This window comes from Budorcas taxicolor, chromosome 5, assembly GCF_023091745.1.
Source record: "Budorcas taxicolor isolate Tak-1 chromosome 5, Takin1.1, whole genome shotgun sequence".
NCBI classification, from domain to species: Eukaryota; Metazoa; Chordata; class Mammalia; order Artiodactyla; family Bovidae; genus Budorcas; species Budorcas taxicolor.
In genome coordinates, this window is record NC_068914.1 from 43725992 (window position 1) to 43746493 (window position 20502).

Below are 20502 nucleotides of genomic sequence, written 5' to 3' on the forward strand. Positions count from 1 at the left end.
TCACTTTTTCTCCCACTGGGAGGTCATTATTTGACTTGATGTGGGGTATTCGGCACTATATCTCCCTTGCTTTCATAAGTCATCTAACAAAACCTCAGGAGGACTTGCTTACTTATAAATCAGCAGTGTAAGCTTCAGTCACATTACACCTTGCATTCTAGAAGGTAGACGCCAGGGAGAGGCGGTGGGGGTGGAGTGGTGAACTATGGACTCCATGCCCCTCTATGTTCAAGAGGTTGGAATTTAGAGGATAGAATTTAGAGGATTCCTGTTGTCTTCACAGGATTTAGGGCGGGATTTAATCCTACATTACCTCTCCATTATGGGTACTTCATCTCAAAAGTCCTACACTCCTTACCTACCAGGGCCCCAGGTAGGTAAGTGAGGCACTCTCCTGGAGGCAAAATTTAGGGAAACTCTAAATAGCTCCAGTAATCAAGATAAATGGTATTCTAAAGAAAAATAAAATTGAAACAAATTGCAAACAAAGCTGCTAATTTCTTGATTTTGTAAACAAAACTCTGAGGGCTGGGATCAATGTGAGAGAGAGAGGTAGGCTTGCCCAAGTGCAGGGACAGATCCTTCATTTGAAATTTTGATACATTGTTCATTATGGATTTTTGCATTAATTTTGATTTTTTTAAAATTTGAACTAAAATATATTTATCTTGATTATTAACCATTTTTCCCCCCCGAATCCATAAATATTGCAACTGAAGCAATGTTTCACTTTCACTGGCCTCATCCGAGTCCCAGCCTTTAAAATACTGACAGATCAACAAAAAGCTATCCACTTTTCCTAAAACATTATTCTTAGATAAGGACCAGGCCCTAGAGTACGGATGTCAGGCCGTGAAGTCCCTGTGTCCGGGTGGGTTTTGACCCTAATCTGGGCTTTCCGCACTCGGGTATTACACAGCGCGCGTTCTGCCTGGCCTTACCGGGAAGCAGTCAGCCGGCGCACCCGGGCCACCTCCGCTCAATGCACGTCTGTCCACCTTATGAGAGGACCCCTCTCCTCACAGAGCTACCCGAGTTTCACCCTCCGCCAAGCCCGCGAACACCAGTAGCCCGCTGCGGTCAGAAGCCGGGCACGTGCGATCGCTCCTGCGCTCTCCCGCGCGCCGGCGTGACCAGAGGGCCGCGCCGCTCCCAGCTTCTTCCGAGCGGTCCAGGGGCGCGCATTGCGCCCCGCGGGGCAGCGCGCAAGCGCGGCGGTCCAAGGCGCTTTCTTCCGCCTCTTCCACCGCGGGTCGGGCGGCGCGCTGGGCTCTGGGCTGCCCGGTGGGGGGCGCTGCCGACAGGCGCCGGGGACGGGCGGGGGCCCCCGGGGTGGTCGGGGCCGGACTCGGCGCCCCGGGGCGGGGCTGCGCGGGCGGGGATGGGGCGGGCGCGGGGGCGGCTAACCGGGCGGGCGAGCGGCGGCGGCGCACGGAGGGGCCGGCGGAGCGAGGCGCACGGTCGGACGCGGCGCCATGCGCGGGCCCCCGGCTTGGCCGCTGCGACTGCTCCTGAGGCGCGGCGCAGCCGCTCGCTCCCCCGAGACCCGGACGCTGTCGACGTACCCGGCGTTTGCGAGGCCTGGGGGCGTGCACCCGGCCGTGCTCGCGGGGGGCTGGGCCGCGCGAGCCCCGCGGCGGTGGGCGGGCGGGGGTCCCGGCGGCCCCGCGGGCGGCGCGGGCCTGGCGCGGCTCCTGGCGCTCTGGGCGCGGCCCCCCGGGCTGTCTAGGTGCTGGGCGCTCGCCGGGCCCGTCGCCTCCAGGCTCCCGCGCTCAGCGCTCCCTGGCTGCTCGACCTTGGTCGCGCGGGCCGCGGGAGAGGCTTGGCGGCGCGGGCCGGCCTTGCCTGCGGCCGCGGCGACTCCCGGTCACGACCCGCTGCTGCGGCCCGCGGCGGCCAGGCGCTCGGAGGCGCAGAAGCTCCTGAGCCTGGCGCAGCCCGAGCGCCGGAGGCTGGCAGGTAGGGCCCTCCTCTCGGTCACCGGCGACCTTACGTGCGAGGTCCGAGGCCGGCGAGAGGGGCACTGAGGGGGCAGCAGGGGGCCTGGGGCCATTGGAATCGGTGAAGAGGACCTGGGCGTCCTCCCTGGAGGTACGGACGGAGTGCGCCTGCTGTAGCGGTGTGGGTCCGCAGGTGCGCGGACAATCTGTAGCATATTATGCAAGTGGAGAGGCATCTCCTTATTAGAGTCGGCAAGTCCGTTTCGCTTTTACTTTGTCAGCGTTCTCAAGTGACCTGGGTTGTTTGTTTGTTTTTACCCTGTCTGTAAAATTAATCGTAGACTCTAGAAAACCTATTTTGTAATATGCACTTGCACTAAAAAAAAAACACATACACGTTATTTGTTTCAGGTTAATTTCTTAAGCAGCTAACATTATTTTTACTCCGTGAAGCAAAACAATGTAAACCTTTCAGGTTTGTCCCGTTTTTGCCTCACTGTGTGGTAGGCAGGAAGTTATTAAGCTCTTCAGAAGAGTCAGCACTGGCTATGGTCAGTGATTGGTAAACTCTAGAAGGGTTGAGAAACTGCAGATCACAACCCAACTAAATCTTAACTGAGTAATTTTAGAAAGTAAAAATGAATATTTTTAGAAACAAAATTCAGATTTTGTATAGTCTCATTTTTAGCCATAAATGGAGAAATGTTTAAATGCAAAGTCCTTGTAAGATCTAAATGGTTTTGAGGTTTCTCCAAATCTTCATTTCTTTTAATAAACATTGAGTCTTGTGTCCTAGGCCCTTGGGTTTCATTGATGAGCAGAAGAAAACCTGGTTCCTGCTCCTGCTGGGGCTTGCAGTTTAGTCGGGGAGAGGCATTAATGAAAAGATCATGTGACTAGAGATAAAACTGCAGATTTGATGAGGGTTGCGAAAGAGGGTTTGTAATGTTCTTAGACTTGAAGCAGGTAAGAATCCCACATTTTTTGTTACAAATCTGTTGCTTTAGGAAGGATAGTCCTAGAGAACGATTTGTAATATAGGGCAGGCTGGTGTGGTAGAGGAGGGCAACAGAATGGAAACATTTTACCTCTCACTGACTTTTACAGCTTAGTGGGTTCTTGGTATCATGGTATAAAGAGAATAATCTTGTCACTTGGTTGTGTGTGTATTTTTGATGGAATTTTTTTTCCTTGTTTCTCTTTTAAAAGAAAAACTTGAGACTAGGAGTTCTCATTGGCCTATGAGCTTCTTGGGAAAAGAGCTGTGTCTGCTTCATCTTTCTGTGTCTAGTCCTTAGCGTGTGTGTGGCACAGAATAGAGCCTTCAAAGAGTGCCTTCAAAGAAGGAATAAGGGATGGCCCGACCAGGCCCAGGTGGAAACCTGAGTTTAGAAACCCTGAGCACTGCAGGGTGTGTCCATCATCTTCATATGTAATTAAAAATAAGTGTAGGAAACCCAGTTTTGTTTCCGAAATTTTAGATGTCAAGAAAGGTTTTAGGTATCAGGCTCAGGCCCTGTGGCGCCCATGCATCTGGCCATGATAGGTGGCCCAACCCTGCCTCTCCGCATGGTCACACTCCTGTACCTTTGTACCTGTTCCCACATGTCCTGTCTGTGAGCCTGCTCAGAAGACAGCCTTTAAGGAAGCAAGAGCTGTACCTCCTTTTATTTTAAGAAGGGGAGCTAGTTAGATTCGCTGCCTTGAAAAAGTGTGAATGTATAATTTGAGGGAGTAAGTCTTGGTTTGGTACACTAATTTATTCCCACCTTTCAAACAGATAATCTACCTGCAATGCAGGAGACCCCAGTTTGATCCCTGGGATGGGAAGATCCCTTGGAGAAGGGAAAGGCTACCCACTCCAGTATTCTGGCCTGGAGAATTCCAAGGACTGTATAGTCCATGGGGTCACAAAGAATCGGATACAACTGAGTGACTTTCAATTCACTTTTCAAACAAACAATATATACATATTGTATTTAATATGATGAAAGCTCCTTATGAGGACATAGGGTTGCCTCAAAAGACAATGTACTATTGTCTATATACTATGTTGCACCCACTCTGAATGTTGACATTTGTAAGATTAAGAGAATGTTGAGGGGGATCGCCATTAATTTGTAACTTATCCTTGTAGGAGCAGCCTTAGATGTTGGCCCATCTCTTTGTAATGCTGGAAATAACGAGCACGTGTGTGTGTGTACTTTAAATCAAGAGGCTGAAAAAAAAGCTGAATTGAAGAGAAGAAATTCCAATGTTTGTTAATTTTTAGAGAAAGGAATACAAAAATTCTTCTTCAGAAATTTAACTATATGATTGAATAGCAGTGTTTTCATCTGTGTTCAGCAGTTTGCTGAACATGCTGCCTTAACTGTGTGACCAGAAAGCTTTGATCTTACGTGATTTGTATCAGAAACTTTAAAAACAGGGTCTGCCGTCTGAGACGCCTGTGGGTATCTGCTGAAGACTGTCTCTCTTCTGAAGGAACCACAGTCCTTGATGCGCCCCTTGGCCCTTCCTCCTGTGTCTCACTTTGTGTTGGAATTTGTAGATATCTTCCAACAGCTGTGGCCTACAAGGTTGCTCTGCAGTCATCTTTCACTGATAACTTGTCTTATCGTCTTGGTCACAGGAGTCTTAAAAGATGAAGGAGCTCACTGCGGGGCCCCTGTGGCTGATGGGATAAGAGGTGACTGGTCTGAGCTGTGCTCCCGGTCTGGCAGATAGAAGAGGCTGCTGGGGCGTCCAGTGAGTGAGAGGGTGGGAGCACCATGCATGGAGTTGGGAGCTAGGAGTGAGCCCGGGGCCTGAGGGGGCAGTGGGATGACAGTGATAGAGGGTCTTGGTGCAGTGGGCACCATGGGGACTGTCTTGCTCATAATTCCCAGGTGGAAAGAAAGAAAGTGAAAGTCACTCAGTTGTGTCTGACTCTTTGTGACCCCATGGACTGTCCATGGAGTTCTTTTAGGCCAGAATACTGGAGTGGGTAGCCTTTCCCTTCTCCAGGGGATCTTCCCAACCCAGAGATCGAACCCAGGTCTCCCGGATTGCAGGCGGATTCTTTACCAGCTGAGCCACACGGGAAGCCCAAGAATACTGGAGTGGGTAGCCTATCCCTTCGCCAGCAGATCTTCCTGACCCAGGAATCGAACCAGGGTCTCCTGCATTTCAGGCAGATTCTTTACCAACTGAGCTATCAGGGAATATCAATATCCCAGGTGGGTCACTGGTCAAGTGTGGAAGTTGCATGTCCAGCCCTCCACCCTCAAGCTGTTCACTTAAACACAGATAAGGACTTGTGTGGTTTGAGATGAGGACAGTTCTTAGAACCTGATGCCCGCCAGGAGCTTTTGCTACATTCATAGTTGAATATTACAGAGCTAGACCGTTAAGTGACCAGAATGAAGAGACTGATGAAACCAGCGGGTGTAGTAAGCAAGGCGAGGGCAAGGCGTGCTTAGAACGGCTGCATCCTGTAGCTCAGGCCGGGAGTGAAAAGTTCTGACAAGGATAGTGCTGGTGGGGCAATGAGGCTGAACCTCGGAAACAAAATTGTTCCAGAAAGCCTTCAAGTGTAGTTGCTTCGGAAATACCACATTTCAGAGAAAACCTGAACATCCTGTAGCTGTGCTGTGAAACGTGCTAGTCGGAATTGATTCAAAAGTGAAATACCAGTATTGAAGGGACTTAGTATGGGGAAAAAAATGTGAATTTTCTTTATGATTTAATGTTCATTGATGACTAATACTTTGGATATATTGGATCAAATAAAATATGTTATTAAATTAATATTACCTGTTTCTTTTTAATGTGGCAACTAGAAGATTTTAAGTTCTGTGGGCAGCTCGCATGGCGTGTGTGCTGGACAGAAGTGCCAGTCATGGGCAGGCCCATTGTGGTTACTGTGGCACAGATGCCACGTCTGTCGCTTGCACTCTAGCCTTGCCCAGACCTTTGTCTCCAGGTCACTCCGCAGCCTCAGAGGCTTCCTTGGCGCTCCACTTCCTGCTGACTGTCGGCCCTTTCTACCTCTTGCCTTGTCCAGCTTAGCTACTTGCCACGCTGCTTCACTTCAGCCTCTCACCTGCCTGGGCCCTCTACTCCTGTGTTCTCTGTGGACACTGAACACTCCTTTCCTTCTCTGTCCCTCCTCTCGGAGAGTGGGACACAGCTGGCAGGGGCACCAGTCGGTCCTGACTGCTTGCTGTGCCAGCTGTAATATAGAGACTGTGTGTGCGCTCAGTCATGTCTGACTCTTTGCGACTCTATGGACGGTAGCCCACCAGGCTCCTCTGTCCATGGGATTTTCCAGGCAAGAATATTGCAGTGGGTTGCCATTTCCTTTGCCAGGGGATCTTCCAACCCAGGGATCTCCCAGTGGCAGGTAGAGTCATTACCACTAGTGCCAGCTAGAAAGCCCAGTATGTTAATAGTGGATACTTATCATTGATTTAGCTTCCCTGGTGGCTCAGATGGTAAAGCGTCTGCCTGCAATGCGGAAGACCCGGCTTTGATCCCTGGGTCGGGAAGATCCCCTGGAGAAGGAAATGGCAGCCCACTCCAGTACTCTTGCCTGGAAAATTCCATGGACTGAGGAGCCTGGTAGGCTACAATCCATGGGGTTGCAAAGAGTCGGACACGACTGAGCAACTTCACTTCACTTCATCGTTGATACTGACACTGGGCTGGAGACGTCATGTGTGTGTGTCATTTCTCACATTTCCTTGAGGGAAAGGTTATTTTTATTGCCACCTTCTAGATGCATAAACTGAGATGCAGAGAGTTTGAATGACTCAGTCGAGGTCAGACAGCTAGATGACAGAGCTAGGGCACTGATCCTGTCAGTCCCAACTTCAGAACTCCCCAGGTCTCCCCAAATCTCAGGTCCTGTGGAGTCTAGCTCTTAAAAAGGCCTGCATTCCTTGTCACCATCCTATCCCCGCTGCCCCTCCTCTCCACTTTACCTTAGTTCCCCTCTTGCCTGGAGCAGGGCAGCCTCAGGTCCTTTCATTTCATTCTGCAGCCTTTCTGCTCCCTGGCTGGCCTCACCCTCCCCAGCAGAGGTCCCTGGTGTTTTCTCAGCTTGGTTGTGGGAAGATGAAGAAGACAGATTTTTGTCTCGGAATGTGGTTCTGCAGTAGATGAACTGGGTGACCTTGTGCCAGCTCCCTCTAAGTGCTTGAGTTTCCTGTCTGGAAAATGAGGATGGTGAGAGCATTGTTGGAGGAGACAGTGTGTGTGGCAAATGCTTCAGATAGTGGTGGGTAGTTAATGCCTTAGTCAGTGAGTGACATGGGGCTTGCTGCACCTGCCTAGCTCAGTGGGCAGATGAGTCCTTAAAAGCGGTGTCCTGTGTCTAGTGGTGGTAGACAGGCTGTACAACCTTTGCTGCCCCCAGACCTGCCGGTCTAGGACCTGAGTACTGGCCACAGCCCTTCTCCGAGCAGCCTGCCTTTCAGGTTTTCCTTCTTTCTTTTCAAGGAGATTGTTCTCATTCTTTGAATGCCGTGACTGGATAGACTTAGGGTAACAGAAAAATGCTTGAAAATACCTGTCAAGAGACAGTAACAGTCAGGCAAGGAAGAGGAGTAAGCAAATGCTGAATGAACCATGGGAAAAAATGGAGAATATCCAGAAGGATTGTGGTTTACTTGGCTCATCAGGTCTGGGGAGGAATCAGAGAGGATAGTTGCGGTGCAAATACATGATTCATGAATGTCAGAGATGGTGTTGTGTAGTAAAATCTTAACAGAAATCCAGCTAACCCAAAGCATAATTTTTTTCTTTTTTTTACTTTGTATACATTTAACTTGTAGAAGATCCAACAAGTCCATCCTAAAGGAAATCAGTCCTGGGTGTTCATTGGAAGGACTGATGCTGAAGCTGAAACTCCAATACTTTGGCCACCTGATGCACAGAACTGACTCATTTGAAAAGACCCTGATGCTGGGAAAGATTGAAGGTGGGAGGAGAAGGGGATGACCGAGGGTGAGATGGTTGGATGGCATCACTGACTCAATGGACATGAGTTCAAGTAAACTCCACGAGTTGGTGATGGACAGGGAGGCCTGACATGCTGCAGTCCATGGGATTGCAAAGAGTCGGACACGACTTGAGTGACTGAACTAATCTGAACTTGTAGAAGAAAGAGGCAAATGGCAGTAATAATTTTTTTTAATTTAAAGGGGAGATCCTGAAACGATGTTTTTTTAGGATTGATTGTTTTGGCTTTGCTGGCTCTTCGTTACTGCGTGTGGGCTTTCCTAGTTTCAGCAAGTGGGGCTACCCTCTAGCTGTGGTGCGAGGACTTCTCACTGCAGTGGCCGCTTGCTGTGGAACACAGACTCTAGACTTCAGTAGTTGCGGCGCGGGGGTTCAGCTGCCCTGCTGCAAGTGGAGTTAGTGTCCTGACCAGGGGTCAAACCCATGTCAGCCGCATTGGCAGGTGGGTTCCTAACCACTGGACCACCAGGAAGCCCCTGGAACGAAGTTTAATTCAGCCAGATTCCCTTCTCTTTGTAATCATTATCATTAGTATGTAAGAACTAGTGTGTGTTCATGCTGAACAGGTTCTTGTTTTGGAATCATAACTGAATTTGAAGACTAGAGGTGGGAGGGAGATGAGCTCTGGTAGCACTTTGCATATACATTACACTTACGGAAGTATTTGCCGAAGGGAAGAAGCAGACTAGAGAAACTGCCTGCTGATGACAGATGAAACAGGTCTTCTGGGTTAATTCCCGGGTCGCCAGGCCACTGGCTTCCGTGGCCGTGCCCTGCAGAACCTGAGCTACACATGCTCCCAGGACCCTTGGGCTTTCAGTCCTCCTGAGCACAGTTATCAGGAACACAGAGTTTTGAAACAAGATCCTGAGTCTTACAGCAAACTAAAAGGGCACTTGGCCAGGTTTATATGATGCAGTCAGGTACGCGGGTTTCCTGGCTCCTGTAAAGGAGTCATTTCCACACAGACTTTCCGAGCTACCAGATCTTATATTTCTCTTTGGGCTGTTGTTGAACTTTGACATGCTTTTCTCCCTCCTTTGCCTAAGTTCAGTTTGTTCATTCATCCAGCCAGTATTTATTGAGCTTATACTATATGCCTGTCCCTGTAGGCAGTTAGGATATAACAGTGAACAAAATAGAAATCTTTTCTCCTAATGGAGAGAGACAGTAGATAAGTGAAACTTCCCAAAGGCTGGGAAATGCCGGAAAGAGAATGAAAGGTGTGTCGGGGTTTGTATTATAGATGGGGTTGCAGAGCAGGCCCCCTTTGAGGGGAGGTGTTAGAAGACCCCCAGGAGGGAGAGAGTCTGGGCAGTATTCCTGACTTAACAAGCTCATATTTCTCCTAGAGCTGTTTGCCAGCTGAGCTACCGATTGGCAGAGTTTGCTCTTAACTCTTTGTATTAAGGTTTTGTAAAAGTGAAGCCTTTCACTGAAGTGTTAGCTTTAGGCAAGACACAGAGAAGCTATTTGCAGGGTGTTGGGAGCACCCATCCCCCACACTGTGTCCACTTAGGGTCCTTGCCATTGACTGTTTAGTGATGGTGCTAGCAGTGGGGGCGGGGAGGGGGTGGGTCAGGAGGGACAGAGGGAGCCCCAGGAGGACTGAACTTGGAAGGTTCACAGTGGCATACATATGCACCCTGCCCCAGGCACCTGGTGCCACTCTGCAGAAGGAAACTGTTACTCGTTTGTTACTTCCTTGGAGATGTTTTGTGCACGCGTGCATGCTCAGCTGCTTCAGTCATGTCTGACTCTTTGCGACCCTGTGGACCCTAGTCCACTAGGCTCTTCTGCCCGTGGGATTCTGCAGGCAAGAATACTGGAGTGGGTGCCATGCCCTCCACCAGGGGACTTTTCTGATCCAGGGATCGAACCTGCATCTCTTGTCTCCTGCATTGGCAGGCGGATTCTTTACCACTAGTGCTGCCTGGGAAGTTCTTTGACCATGGCCCAGCTGTAAAGGTAAACATATGGATGTGTGTGTTTATTTTTGAAAGATCATTGGGTGTGTCAGTTTAGGGCCTCCAACAAGCACATGTCAGAACAGAATTAGATGTACAAGAGATCTGCTTGGCTGAACACATGTGAGAGATAAGGCCACAGGAAGTAGGAGGAGGTGGGCAGAGCCTTTGGTCACAATGCAGGTCTGAAACCATGATTCTCCTTGAAAGCTTCTATTTACTTTCTTAAACTGTGGATGCCAGTGGAGAGGTACCCGGTGTACATTCCAGACATTTAGACAACATATACAAACTGAGCCATTTGCCTGTTGGGTACACAGCTTCAGGTTGAATTAATTTCTGGGGTTGTTTTGTGCCTACATGAACTTAAGGACCAACTAGCAAAAAAGGCCCACAGACATTTGTGTTCTCGGCTTTTCTTAATAACAGTGTGTCTTAGTGGATTGCCTCATGTTGCTTTCCATAGAGTCACCTCATTGTTTTTAATGACTGCATAATATGTATAAAATACATGTTCCATAATTGATTTAACTTTTCTTCACTAAGAAATGCTTGGAGTATTTTGAATCTTTTGTTGGTATAAGCAATGCCTTAATGAACACACTTGAGTGTACCTTTTTTTGCATACACATATGGGAGTGTATCTACACGTTAGAGATAGAATTGGTGGACGAAAGGGAGTGTGCAGTTACATTTTGACTGGTAGGATCTCATCACCTTCCACTGCGACTGTACCAGTTTGCATAGCTGCTAACAGTGTAAATGCTGCTTCCTTGCAGCTTCCCTAACAGGGTGTTGTCAAACTCTGAGCTTTGCCAAACCAGTAGATGAAAAATGATACATCTTTGTGGTTAAATTTGCATTCCTTATTATGAATGTAGTTATCTGTGACACATGCTGTTCCTAATCAAATTTTCTCAATATTTTCTTTTCTGAAAGGATTCTGTGCCTTCATCTTTTTTTAAGGAGTGTGAACAGTTGTGTTCTTGCATATTTTTATAATTATGGTGATACTCTGGTACTTTATTTCCCAAAGCAGTCATATTAAGAAGGAAGGTATCACATATGTAGTGGATGCCCATACCTGCTTTCCATAGCCTACAGTCTTGTGAAATATTAGACATAATCAAGAGCTTTACCTGTGTAGTTTGATCTTCAAGCTAAGACGCAGTTAGATGCCAAGGAGTAACTACATACAGCATGAATGTAGGGAAAATGTCATTTGAGTTGAACCCCTCGATCAAGAGGCAGGAGGGAGACCAGAGTGGATTTTTGTGGTTAGCTCTCAGTTACTCCTGGGGAAAAAGAGAGGAACAGACCAGGGTGAAGCCAGGTCGTCTGGTCTGGATACTTGGGTAGGATCAGTGCCCCCTACTGACACCCTGCCTGATATGGCCCCAGAACCAGATCTGGCACTCCTCTTTAGTGAGGGGTCCAGGAGCTAAAGGGAGGAGACTCCCAGCATCTGAGCATCACACGCTCTGAAAAGTTTTTTCGGGAAAGAAGCTGATGAACTCAGTGCCCTGTTCCTTGGGCAAAGCACCGAAGAACCGGAGAGTTGCTTGTGTTTTCCAGCTGCAGTTGGGTTTCTGGCGGTGTCCAGTGTCATCACCATGTCCGCCCCCTTCTTCCTGGGGAAGATCATTGACGTCATCTACACAAACCCCTCTGCAGACTGCAGCTCCAGCCTCACCCGCCTCTGCCTGGCACTCGGAGGCGTGTTCCTGTGCGGTGCCGCCGCCAATGCCGTCCGTGTCTACCTCATGCAGACATCAGGTGCCGGGACCCTGCTCCTGGGCGGCCTGGGTGGGGCGGGGCGGGTCTCGTGGGCTCCCTGTGCTCTGGCACCCCCAGGCTGGGGACCGTGGTAGACAAGGGACTCTGTGCTCACCCCTCCTCTCCGGCATTAGAGCTCAGTTGCCTGTGTGTCTCCAGGAGGTTGGGTGGTGGTGCGCAGCCGCTGAGCTGCCCACCGGGGGCAGCCCCTGCAGGTGGCGTCGGGTGATGCTGCCCAGTATCGCTGTGTGTTACACCGTTTCTATCCCTCCCCTCTCCATCCCTGCTGAGCTGCCCACGCCGGTCAGCCCCTGCACGTGGTGTCGGGTGATGCTGCCCAGTATCGCTGTGTGTTCCCTTGACACCCTTTCTATCCCTCCCCTCTCTCCATCCCCCGCTGAGCTGCCCGCGCGGGCAGCCCCTGCATGTGGCCTCGGGTGATGCTGCCCAATATACCTGTGTGTTCCCTGGACACCCTTTCTGTCCCGCCCCTCTCCATCCCCGCTGAGCTGCCCGCGCGGGTCAGCCCCTGCACTTGTTTTTGGGTGATGCTGCTCAGTGTTGCTGTGAGGCCTGTTAGTTGATAGGCAGTGACACCACCATGGTGACGGAGCCTGGGACAGCCGACTCCACGTCGATTGCTGGCCCTTCAGCTGATAAAATGCTCTGTAGATAATTAGCCAGTTCTTGCCATTTGAAAGTTAAATCCAGGAAAGGATTGTGAGAGAGAAGCAGAATTAGCTTGTGAGAAGTCAGTGTGATAAAACTGTAAACTGCACTGCTGATCTCTGTACTCTGTCATCGGCCCCACGGGCTGTGGTCGCTACGGGGAGCCCTGCGCTGGCCAACAGCGCATGTGCGTGGCTGTGTCTGGTGTCCCACCAGGCCATGACCTGGGCAGCTGCGGGTGTACAGCTGAGCCCCCACTGATCCTGCTTCTTTTGCCTTGCAGGTCAGCGCATCGTGAATAGGTTGAGGGCTTCACTCTTCTCCTCAGTGCTGAAGCAGGAGGTGGCTTTCTTTGACAAGACACGCACAGGAGAGCTGATCAACCGTCTGTCCGCAGACGCAGCCCTCCTGGGGCGCTCAGTGACGGAGAACCTCTCAGACGGGCTCAGGGCTGGAGCGCAGGCCTCTGTTGGCATCGGCATGATGGTACGTCCCTCAGCTTCTGTGTCTGTCCGTGCACCCTGGCAGGGTGAGCCGCACTCCGGAGAGCTGTGCTCAGCACTGTGCAGAGGCCTTGGGGACCCAGGGCAGTTGCCTTGTTGTTGGCACCTGAACCTTCACTTCTTATCTGGAGAACAGAGTGTGGCTTTTACAAAAGCCTTGTTGCCTGGGTTCTAAGAACGTGTGAGGGTGGGAATGAGCCCACGTAGGAAGAGCCCTGGTGCCGAGTGCTGGACCGGGGCGGAGCACTAGCCTGTCAGTCTGTCCAGCCATCTGTCCTCAAAGGCAGGAAACTGCTACTGTCAGTCATCTCTACAGGACCTGAGGGTTGTTCCCTGTCCTCCTCCTGTCAGGAGCAGGATGGGCTCCCTCTGCACAGACAGGCAGCTCTGCAATCATTTACCCTCTCCACCCATCACATCTGTTCCTCCTTAGCTGGGGACTGGAGCCCCTCACATCTGCTTGCCTCCATTCATACCAGGTGTCTGAAGACACACCTTCTCCTGTGCTGCTGGCGGGGAGAAATGTAGTGCAGGCCACGTGTGCAACTTGAATTTTCTAGTTATTATTGTTGTTCAGTTGCCAAGCAGTGTCTGACTCTTTGTGACTCCAGTACGTGGACTGCAGTACACCAGGCCTCCCTGTCCCTCACCATCTGGAGTTTGCCCAAGTTCATATCCACTGAATCAGTGATACCATCCAACCATCTCATCCTCTGTCATCCCTTTCCCTCCTGCCTTCAATCTTTCCCAGCACCAGGGTCTTTTCCAGTGAGTTGACTCTTCACATCAGGTGGCCAAAGTATTGCAGCATCAGCTTCAACATCAGTCCTTCCAATGAATACTCAGAGTTGATTTCCTTTAGGATGGTTGGATCTCCTTGCAGTCCACAGGACTCTCAAGAGTCTTCTCCAGCACCACAGTTCGAAAGCATCAATTCTTCAGTGTTCTACCTTCTTTACGGTCCAGCTTTCACATCCATATATGACTACTGGGAGGACCATACATACCCTTGACTATGTGGACCTTTATATATAAAGTGATATCTATGCTTTTTAACATACTGTCTGGGTTTGTCATAACTTTCCTGCCAAGAAGCAGTTGTCTTCTAATTCCATGGCTGCAGCCACCATCCTCAGTGCTTTCAGAGCCCAGGAAGAGGAAATATGTCACTGCTTCCACCTTTCCCCCTTTTATTGGCCATGAAATGATGGGACCGGATGCCATGATCTTAGGGTTTTTTTTAATATGGAGTTTTAAGCCTCCTTTTTCACTCTCTTCTTTCACCCTCATCAAGAGGCTCTTTTAATTCCTCGCTTTCTGCCTTCAAAGTGGTATCATCTGCATATCTGAAGTTGTTGATATTTCTCTAGTAGCCACATTTCAAAAAGGAAACAGAGGAACTTCAATAGCAGTCTAGTGGTTAGGACTTCACCCTTTCACTGCTGAGGGCCTAGGGTCAATCCTGCAAGCTGTGTGGAGGAGCCAAAACAATTTTTTAATAAAACAGAAAGGTGAAATGAGATTAATTTTTGATAATAATTTTACTTAATATAAACAAAGTTTATCAATTCAACATGTATTTAATATAAAAATTATTAAATATTTTTCATATTAGGATTTTAAAATATTCTGTATATTTTATACTTACAGAACATCTAAGTCTGGAGGCTTTCATTGGAAATAATCAATATTTAGATTTTGTAAAATTTGTGGTTGAAAAGCACACACCAGAATCTCCAGACATACTTAAAACTTTATTAGTAACTGAACAGAAATGGAATATCAGCTTTTGAAATTTAATTTTAATTACAGCTAAAATTTAAAGTGTAGTTCCCTAACACACTGACCACCTCTCAGGTGACCAGTAGCCATCAATGCTGTCATCTTGGTGCAGTTCTAGACCCTAGAATGAGGACTGTGGCTGATTTTTTCTCATAGGTGGAAAAGCTGAAGTTTCTGACCAGTGTCCCAGAGAGCATTCAGTCCGGAGCAGAAGGCTATGTTGCCAGAGTGAGCCTGTAAGGTCTACCATACAGAATGGAAGACAGCTTTGAAATCTTGTGTACACTCAGCCAAGAGAGAAGCAAAGCTCTGGGAGAAGGCCCTTCTATACTAAATAAAGCACCGTTTCCAGATATTAATAGTCTGGGGCTCAGGAAGAGTAGCAGTTGAAGGGCAGGGCGTCAGAGGGGGCCTGTCTCAGTGCCTTGAGCAGCATAACAGTACCACGAGTTGGGGCTCAAACAGCAGAAGTGTAATTCCCACAGATCTGGACTCTGGGAGTCCAAGGTCGAGGTGCTGACAGAGTAGGTTCGTTCTGAGGCCTCTTCCCGTGGCTTGCGTGCAGCCACCCTCTCACTGCGAGCTCTGTTCACGTGGCCTTTCGCCTGTGCTTGTGGAGAGAGTTGGCTACTCTCTTAAAAAGACAAGATCAGGGCCCTCACCCTTATAACCACGTTTTACCTTAATTCCTTCCTTAGAGGCTCCATCCACATCCAGCCCCGTGGAGGTGTAAGGCCTGTGAGTTTGAGGGGGACACAGATGCTCAGCTGGAGAAGGCAATGGCAACCCACTCCAGTGTTCTTGCCTGGCAAATCCCATGGACAGAGGAGCCTGGTAGGCTGCAGTCCATGGGGTCGCTAGGAGTCGGACACGACTGAGCAAATTTGCTTTCGCTTTCCACTTTCATGCATTGGAGAAGGAAATGGCAACCCACTCCAGTGTTCTTGCCTGGAGAATCCCAGGGATGGGGGAGCCTGGTGGGCTGCCGTCTGTGGGGTCGCACAGAGTCGGACACGACTGCAGCGACTTAGCAGCAGCAGCAGCAACAGATGCTCAGCTTATAGCGGGGCCTCACGAGGAGGCACGCCCCGGGATCTGGCCTTTTGGTCTGGAGGGACTGACAGATTCATCCTTTCTCACGGGTCCCTGGACCTGACTATGGTAAGCCTGCTTCCAAGAACCTAATGATGTCTGTGCCATACTGTCAGTTTAGTAGTTTACATGTGGGTTCTTCCTCCCACCATTGAGCTGTGTGTTCCTTATTCTGCAGCACTCCTTTCCGTGACAGCACCTGCCTCATCCTTTAGAAGGTTATCTCTAAGCATGGAACTGGAGCACAGGGAGGGAGGGTCCTGAGACCATCCCCAAGCTCAGGGACAGCAAGGGGTGTTCCTGCCCTGCCGTGCAGACAGCTTGCCTGGGCTGTGTTGTGCTCAGACCTACTCGATTGCCTCGCTGCTCCACCTGTGTCCTGCAGGCCACTGATACCCCAGTGCCTGCTTGTCTGTTCAGGGTGGCCCATCCCCAGAGGTCAAGGTACTGAGCTCATTGCTGCCTCAGGGCCCTGCACATTCTCTTCCAAGACCACAGGGCACTCCAGGCTTTCTCTCTCTCTATCTCACCTGTTTTTTTCTCTGACTCCCACCTCACCTCTCCCCTTAGATGGAACTCCCCATGGGTCAGTTACCTCCCAGGTGCCTAGGATAGTGTCTGCTGTCTGTAGGCCTTAGGTACTCAGTTGTTGAATGAGTAAATAAGTGAATAATTGCTTGATCCATCCTTCACTTTACATTTCAGTCTGCAGCTTTCCCCCAGCATTTTAGGAGAGTCTTACACTGATGAGACTATTTGATAATGAATAATGATGCTAACAACATTTAAAATACAATCACCTAATTGCAGGGTTGGCTATAGGAAAACCCTATTGTGTTACTTACTCTTTGGGCAACTCCAGTTGTTAGGAGACTCCTTTTGTTGAGTCCAGATCCATTTGCCTGAGAGTCCAGTCCTCTAAGCCATGAAAACAGCTCTAACTTGGTTGTCACACCTCTGCAAGTCCGCCTTCAACTTTGTCACATGACGTGGGGATTTTTGGTCTTGCTGCCATCTGAGTCATTTCAGGGAGACATTGCTCTGGTTGTTCAGAACCCTTGATGCAGACTTGAATACAGAACTCCTGGTGTGGTCTGGCCGGTGTGGAGCAGAAGGGGTCTCCTTCCTCCATCCCCGCTGCTCTGTTGAGTAGTGTGGTCTGATTTGGATAGCACTGGCCAGCGTCGTGCCGGTAGTGGTACAGCATTGCAGGGCAAAGGGGCTCCACAGCCTCAGAGGCTGTCTGTCACGTTACTCCTGTGTGGCGGCTGAATATTCACGGGGCTTTGTGAAGACCGAGAATGTCTGAAAAGTTCTACCAAACAGCACCTTTAGGCCTACCTATTAATTTAAACATACACATGTTTACAGTGGACAGTGAGAGTATCTTGCTACTCTGTGTAACACGTATGTTTTGGGTTTTTTGACAGTTTTTTGTGTCCCCTAAACTGGCCACTTTTGTTTTGAGTGTGGTGCCTCCAGTGTCCATCATCGCTGTGCTTTATGGCCGGTACCTGCGGAAACTGACCAAAGTCACCCAGGACTCCCTGGCACAGGCCACTCAGGTAAAGGCCCCTCCCTGGTGTGGTCTCCGCTTGGATGAACTCAGAGCCAGGTTATTGGTGGGCAGACCCAAAGTAATGTGTTTAACCTTTCCAAAAAGTACATCCTTTGCCTCGTGTTAGCCCTGCAGATCCTAGAACCCAAAGTATTCTGCCTTCTAGACTCGATTTCTACCCACACCTCAGCACTGATCCCACTTGACCACATCATATGAGCTTAAGTCACTGTTTTATAGGGTGAGAAGGCTAATCATATTCTGAAAATAGTTGTTCTGGATGACACTCTATCCTTTATTAACTAATAAGTGTGGCTTTCTAGTGCTGTCCTTGTAATGCTGTCCAGTTCTGTCTTTTTTTAAAATTAAAAATAATCATTATATTTTCATTATAAAAGCCATGCATATTTATGAAAATAGAATTTTGAGAAATATAGTGAGAAAAAAATGCATAATCCTAGCTCTGAATGAATATTATTAACATTTTGGAGTCTATGATTTTATCTTATCTTTCTCACTGCATAAAAATATATTTATTTATCTACCAACCTTCTCACTTATTTTTCTATCTACCTATATATATGATGTGTGTATGTATAGATACATATTGGTTTCCAGAAGCAGGATTCTTCACATACTCTGCTTTGTAGTCTGTTTTTCACTTAGTTGCATATGACAAGCAGCTTTCTATTGATAGTATCTTAAACGTGAAAACCACATTTTAATTTTGCCTCCTGTGAAATGTTTGTATTATTCTCCCAGCTAGCTGAGGAACGTATTGGAAACATAAGAACTGTTCGAGCTTTTGGGAAAGAAACGACTGAAATAGAGAAATACACCAACAAAGTGGACCATGTGATGCAGTTAGCAAGGAAAGAGGCATTTGCTCGGGCTGGCTTCTTTGGAGCAGTAAGTTGATTATTTTGGAAAGAACGAAAAGTGTAGACGTCATGATCAGGAGAGATTTTTATTCTGTGACTCTTACCATACATAGAAAATACTTCCCTTCTCCCTCAAGACTAAGAATTACCATTCTTAAAAATATTTTTGTGAAGGAAGGGGAAAGCAAGTAAATGTAATTAAAGGAAAGGTGGTGAGACCAAAACTGTGGATCAGGCCCTGACATCCGCTTCACCTGGAAAGTGGTTAGACACACGGATCCTCAGCTCCACGAAACTCTTAGAATGGGGCTGGTGCTCTGTCCTTTAGCCCCAGGTCATTGTGGTGTAGGCAGTTTTAAACCCACTGAGAATTAGCCAGAATAACCTCAGTGTATTCAAGAAGAGGGTATAAGAAAGTTGACCACATTGATCACAGGGAACTCAGGTAGGACACCGAGCTAGAAAATCACCATGATGGCAGAGTCACAATACTTTCAAAGTGGAAAGATGGTAGCGGTGATTCAGTAATGGCCGTAGCTCAACAGACAGGAAGCCCTGAGGAGGCACGCTTACAGAGACGTCGTACCTAATGCACATCAGAGCAGATAGGCCCCATATCTTACCTGGCTTCTCAGTGCAGCCTGCCCAGCCCGCCATGGTAGAATACATCGGGGAGGCATCCTTAATATCATTTTTTTCCCTTTGCAAATAGATTAGATTGAGTAAAATAGGAATCTGATAGGTAGCTTAGTATCTAGGTTTCTATGTTGATGAGATTATTTCCTTCAGTATTATGATATTTCAGAAATATTTTTGAGGGACTTAACCTGACTTTCCAGCAGTTAAGATTTCATGCTTCCATCACAGGAGGCAGAGATTTGATCCCTGGTCAGAGAACTAAAATCCCATATGCTGTGCAGTATAGCTGAAAAAAAAAGAATTTTAAAGTTCAGATTGAAATGTATTTTGGGAAAATCTTGCTTGATGGTTAAATGCATAAAGGAAATTCTGCACAATGTGAATGCTTTTTGCATTTGGGGTCTTTTGTTCTCACTGACTTCGGTGTTTTCTTCCCTTAACAGACTGGGCTCTCTGGGAACCTGATCGTGCTTTCCGTCCTGTACAAAGGAGGGCTGCTGATGGGCAGTGCCCACATGACAGTGGGCGAACTCTCCTCCTTCCTAATGTATGCTTTCTGGGTTGGAGTAAGCGTTGGAGGTATATAATTTAAATAGGCTTGGGGAATTAATGAAAAATCAGGTGATAGTTTCTGAGATGAAAACTTAACTTTCCCATTACTCCACTACTCATCAATTAACTAACTGCAAAAACATTTCCTAGAATGTTACTCCAACCTGACTTTGAAGGACGGAATAAAGACGAGTGTGATCCTCCCTGGGTTGAGAAGTGTTAGATTTTTGCAGGCCCCCTGCCGCCCATAGCTCACAGAGCACAGGGTCTCACTGGATCTGTTCCCAGCCAGCACACAGGACAACCTGTTCCCTTTCACTGTAGCATGGATGTTGGGGAGGAAGGATGGTATGAACAGGCATGTGCAGGAATCTCATCCTCTGATGGTGATGCTTTCATGACGGGCAGGTTGCTGGCGGGGAGAAGCCAACCATGTTCAAAACTAGTGAACAATCCAAAACAGAAGTGATAAAGTACATGAGACACAGTTGCTTGCTTTTGTAAAGAGTCTCTCAGAGCCCAGCTTTCCTTGTCCGCCCCTGAGTGAAGGGAAGCAAGCTCCTTGGAGGCAGAACTGTGTGGAGTCTGCAAAGCCTCAGCCAACCTGGAGCAAACGATTCCCTGCTTTCTGTTTTCCTTCCTTCCTTTGAAAACCAAGACGGAAAGGTTAGAGCAACAGCCTCAGTCTGGCTAAAGGAGCTCAGGTATCCCACAGGGTCACCTCAACTTTTTGTTTTCAAGGTTCCAGAGTTTTCTCCTGGTTAAAAGAGAGGCTTTTCCTTAGACATCCGCAGGCAAATAAGGATATTTTCTGGACTGAGAGTTCCAGAGATCCATTTAAAATAACATTTTAGTTCTGCTGGCTGGTCTTAAAGAAAAATCTGATCCAAGATGTTTCTGGGTGCTGAGTGACTTGCGAGACAAGACCAGTTCAGGATGCTGGAGCGATGATGGTATTGTTTCTTTCTTTCCATCCCTGGGGTTGGGTCTGACGGGCTGTAGGGTCGCACACCGTGTGGTCATGTTCCCCGCTCCGAACAGATCTGCTGGCCACCACCTGCCCTCTCTGTGACCTTTCTGTGCACCTTTCACAGTTAGCCATCGTCAGCTTTCCTCCTGGCCCCCGTCTTGTGCTTTCTG

The 20502-nt window shown here is 48.5% G+C and overlaps 1 protein-coding gene and 1 non-coding gene across 2 annotated transcripts in view; one reads left to right on the forward strand and one right to left on the reverse strand.

Annotated features, from left to right (window-relative positions):
• The first annotated feature begins 1475 nt into the window (after positions 1–1475).
• The window catches only part of ABCB10 (ATP binding cassette subfamily B member 10), a 33929-nt gene continuing 14902 nt past the window's right edge, over positions 1476–20502 (forward strand). The window contains exons 1-6 of the mRNA XM_052640171.1: positions 1476–1959; positions 11486–11686; positions 12639–12841; positions 17163–17297; positions 18053–18199; positions 19254–19389. Of these exons, the coding sequence (XP_052496131.1) occupies positions 1476–1959; positions 11486–11686; positions 12639–12841; positions 17163–17297; positions 18053–18199; positions 19254–19389 (1306 nt within the window). The remainder of the gene's footprint in view (positions 1960–11485; positions 11687–12638; positions 12842–17162; positions 17298–18052; positions 18200–19253; positions 19390–20502) is intronic.
• Positions 5071–5143, reverse strand: TRNAF-GAA (transfer RNA phenylalanine (anticodon GAA)). Its single transcript has one exon. It is a non-coding gene; the product is annotated as a tRNA-Phe (tRNA).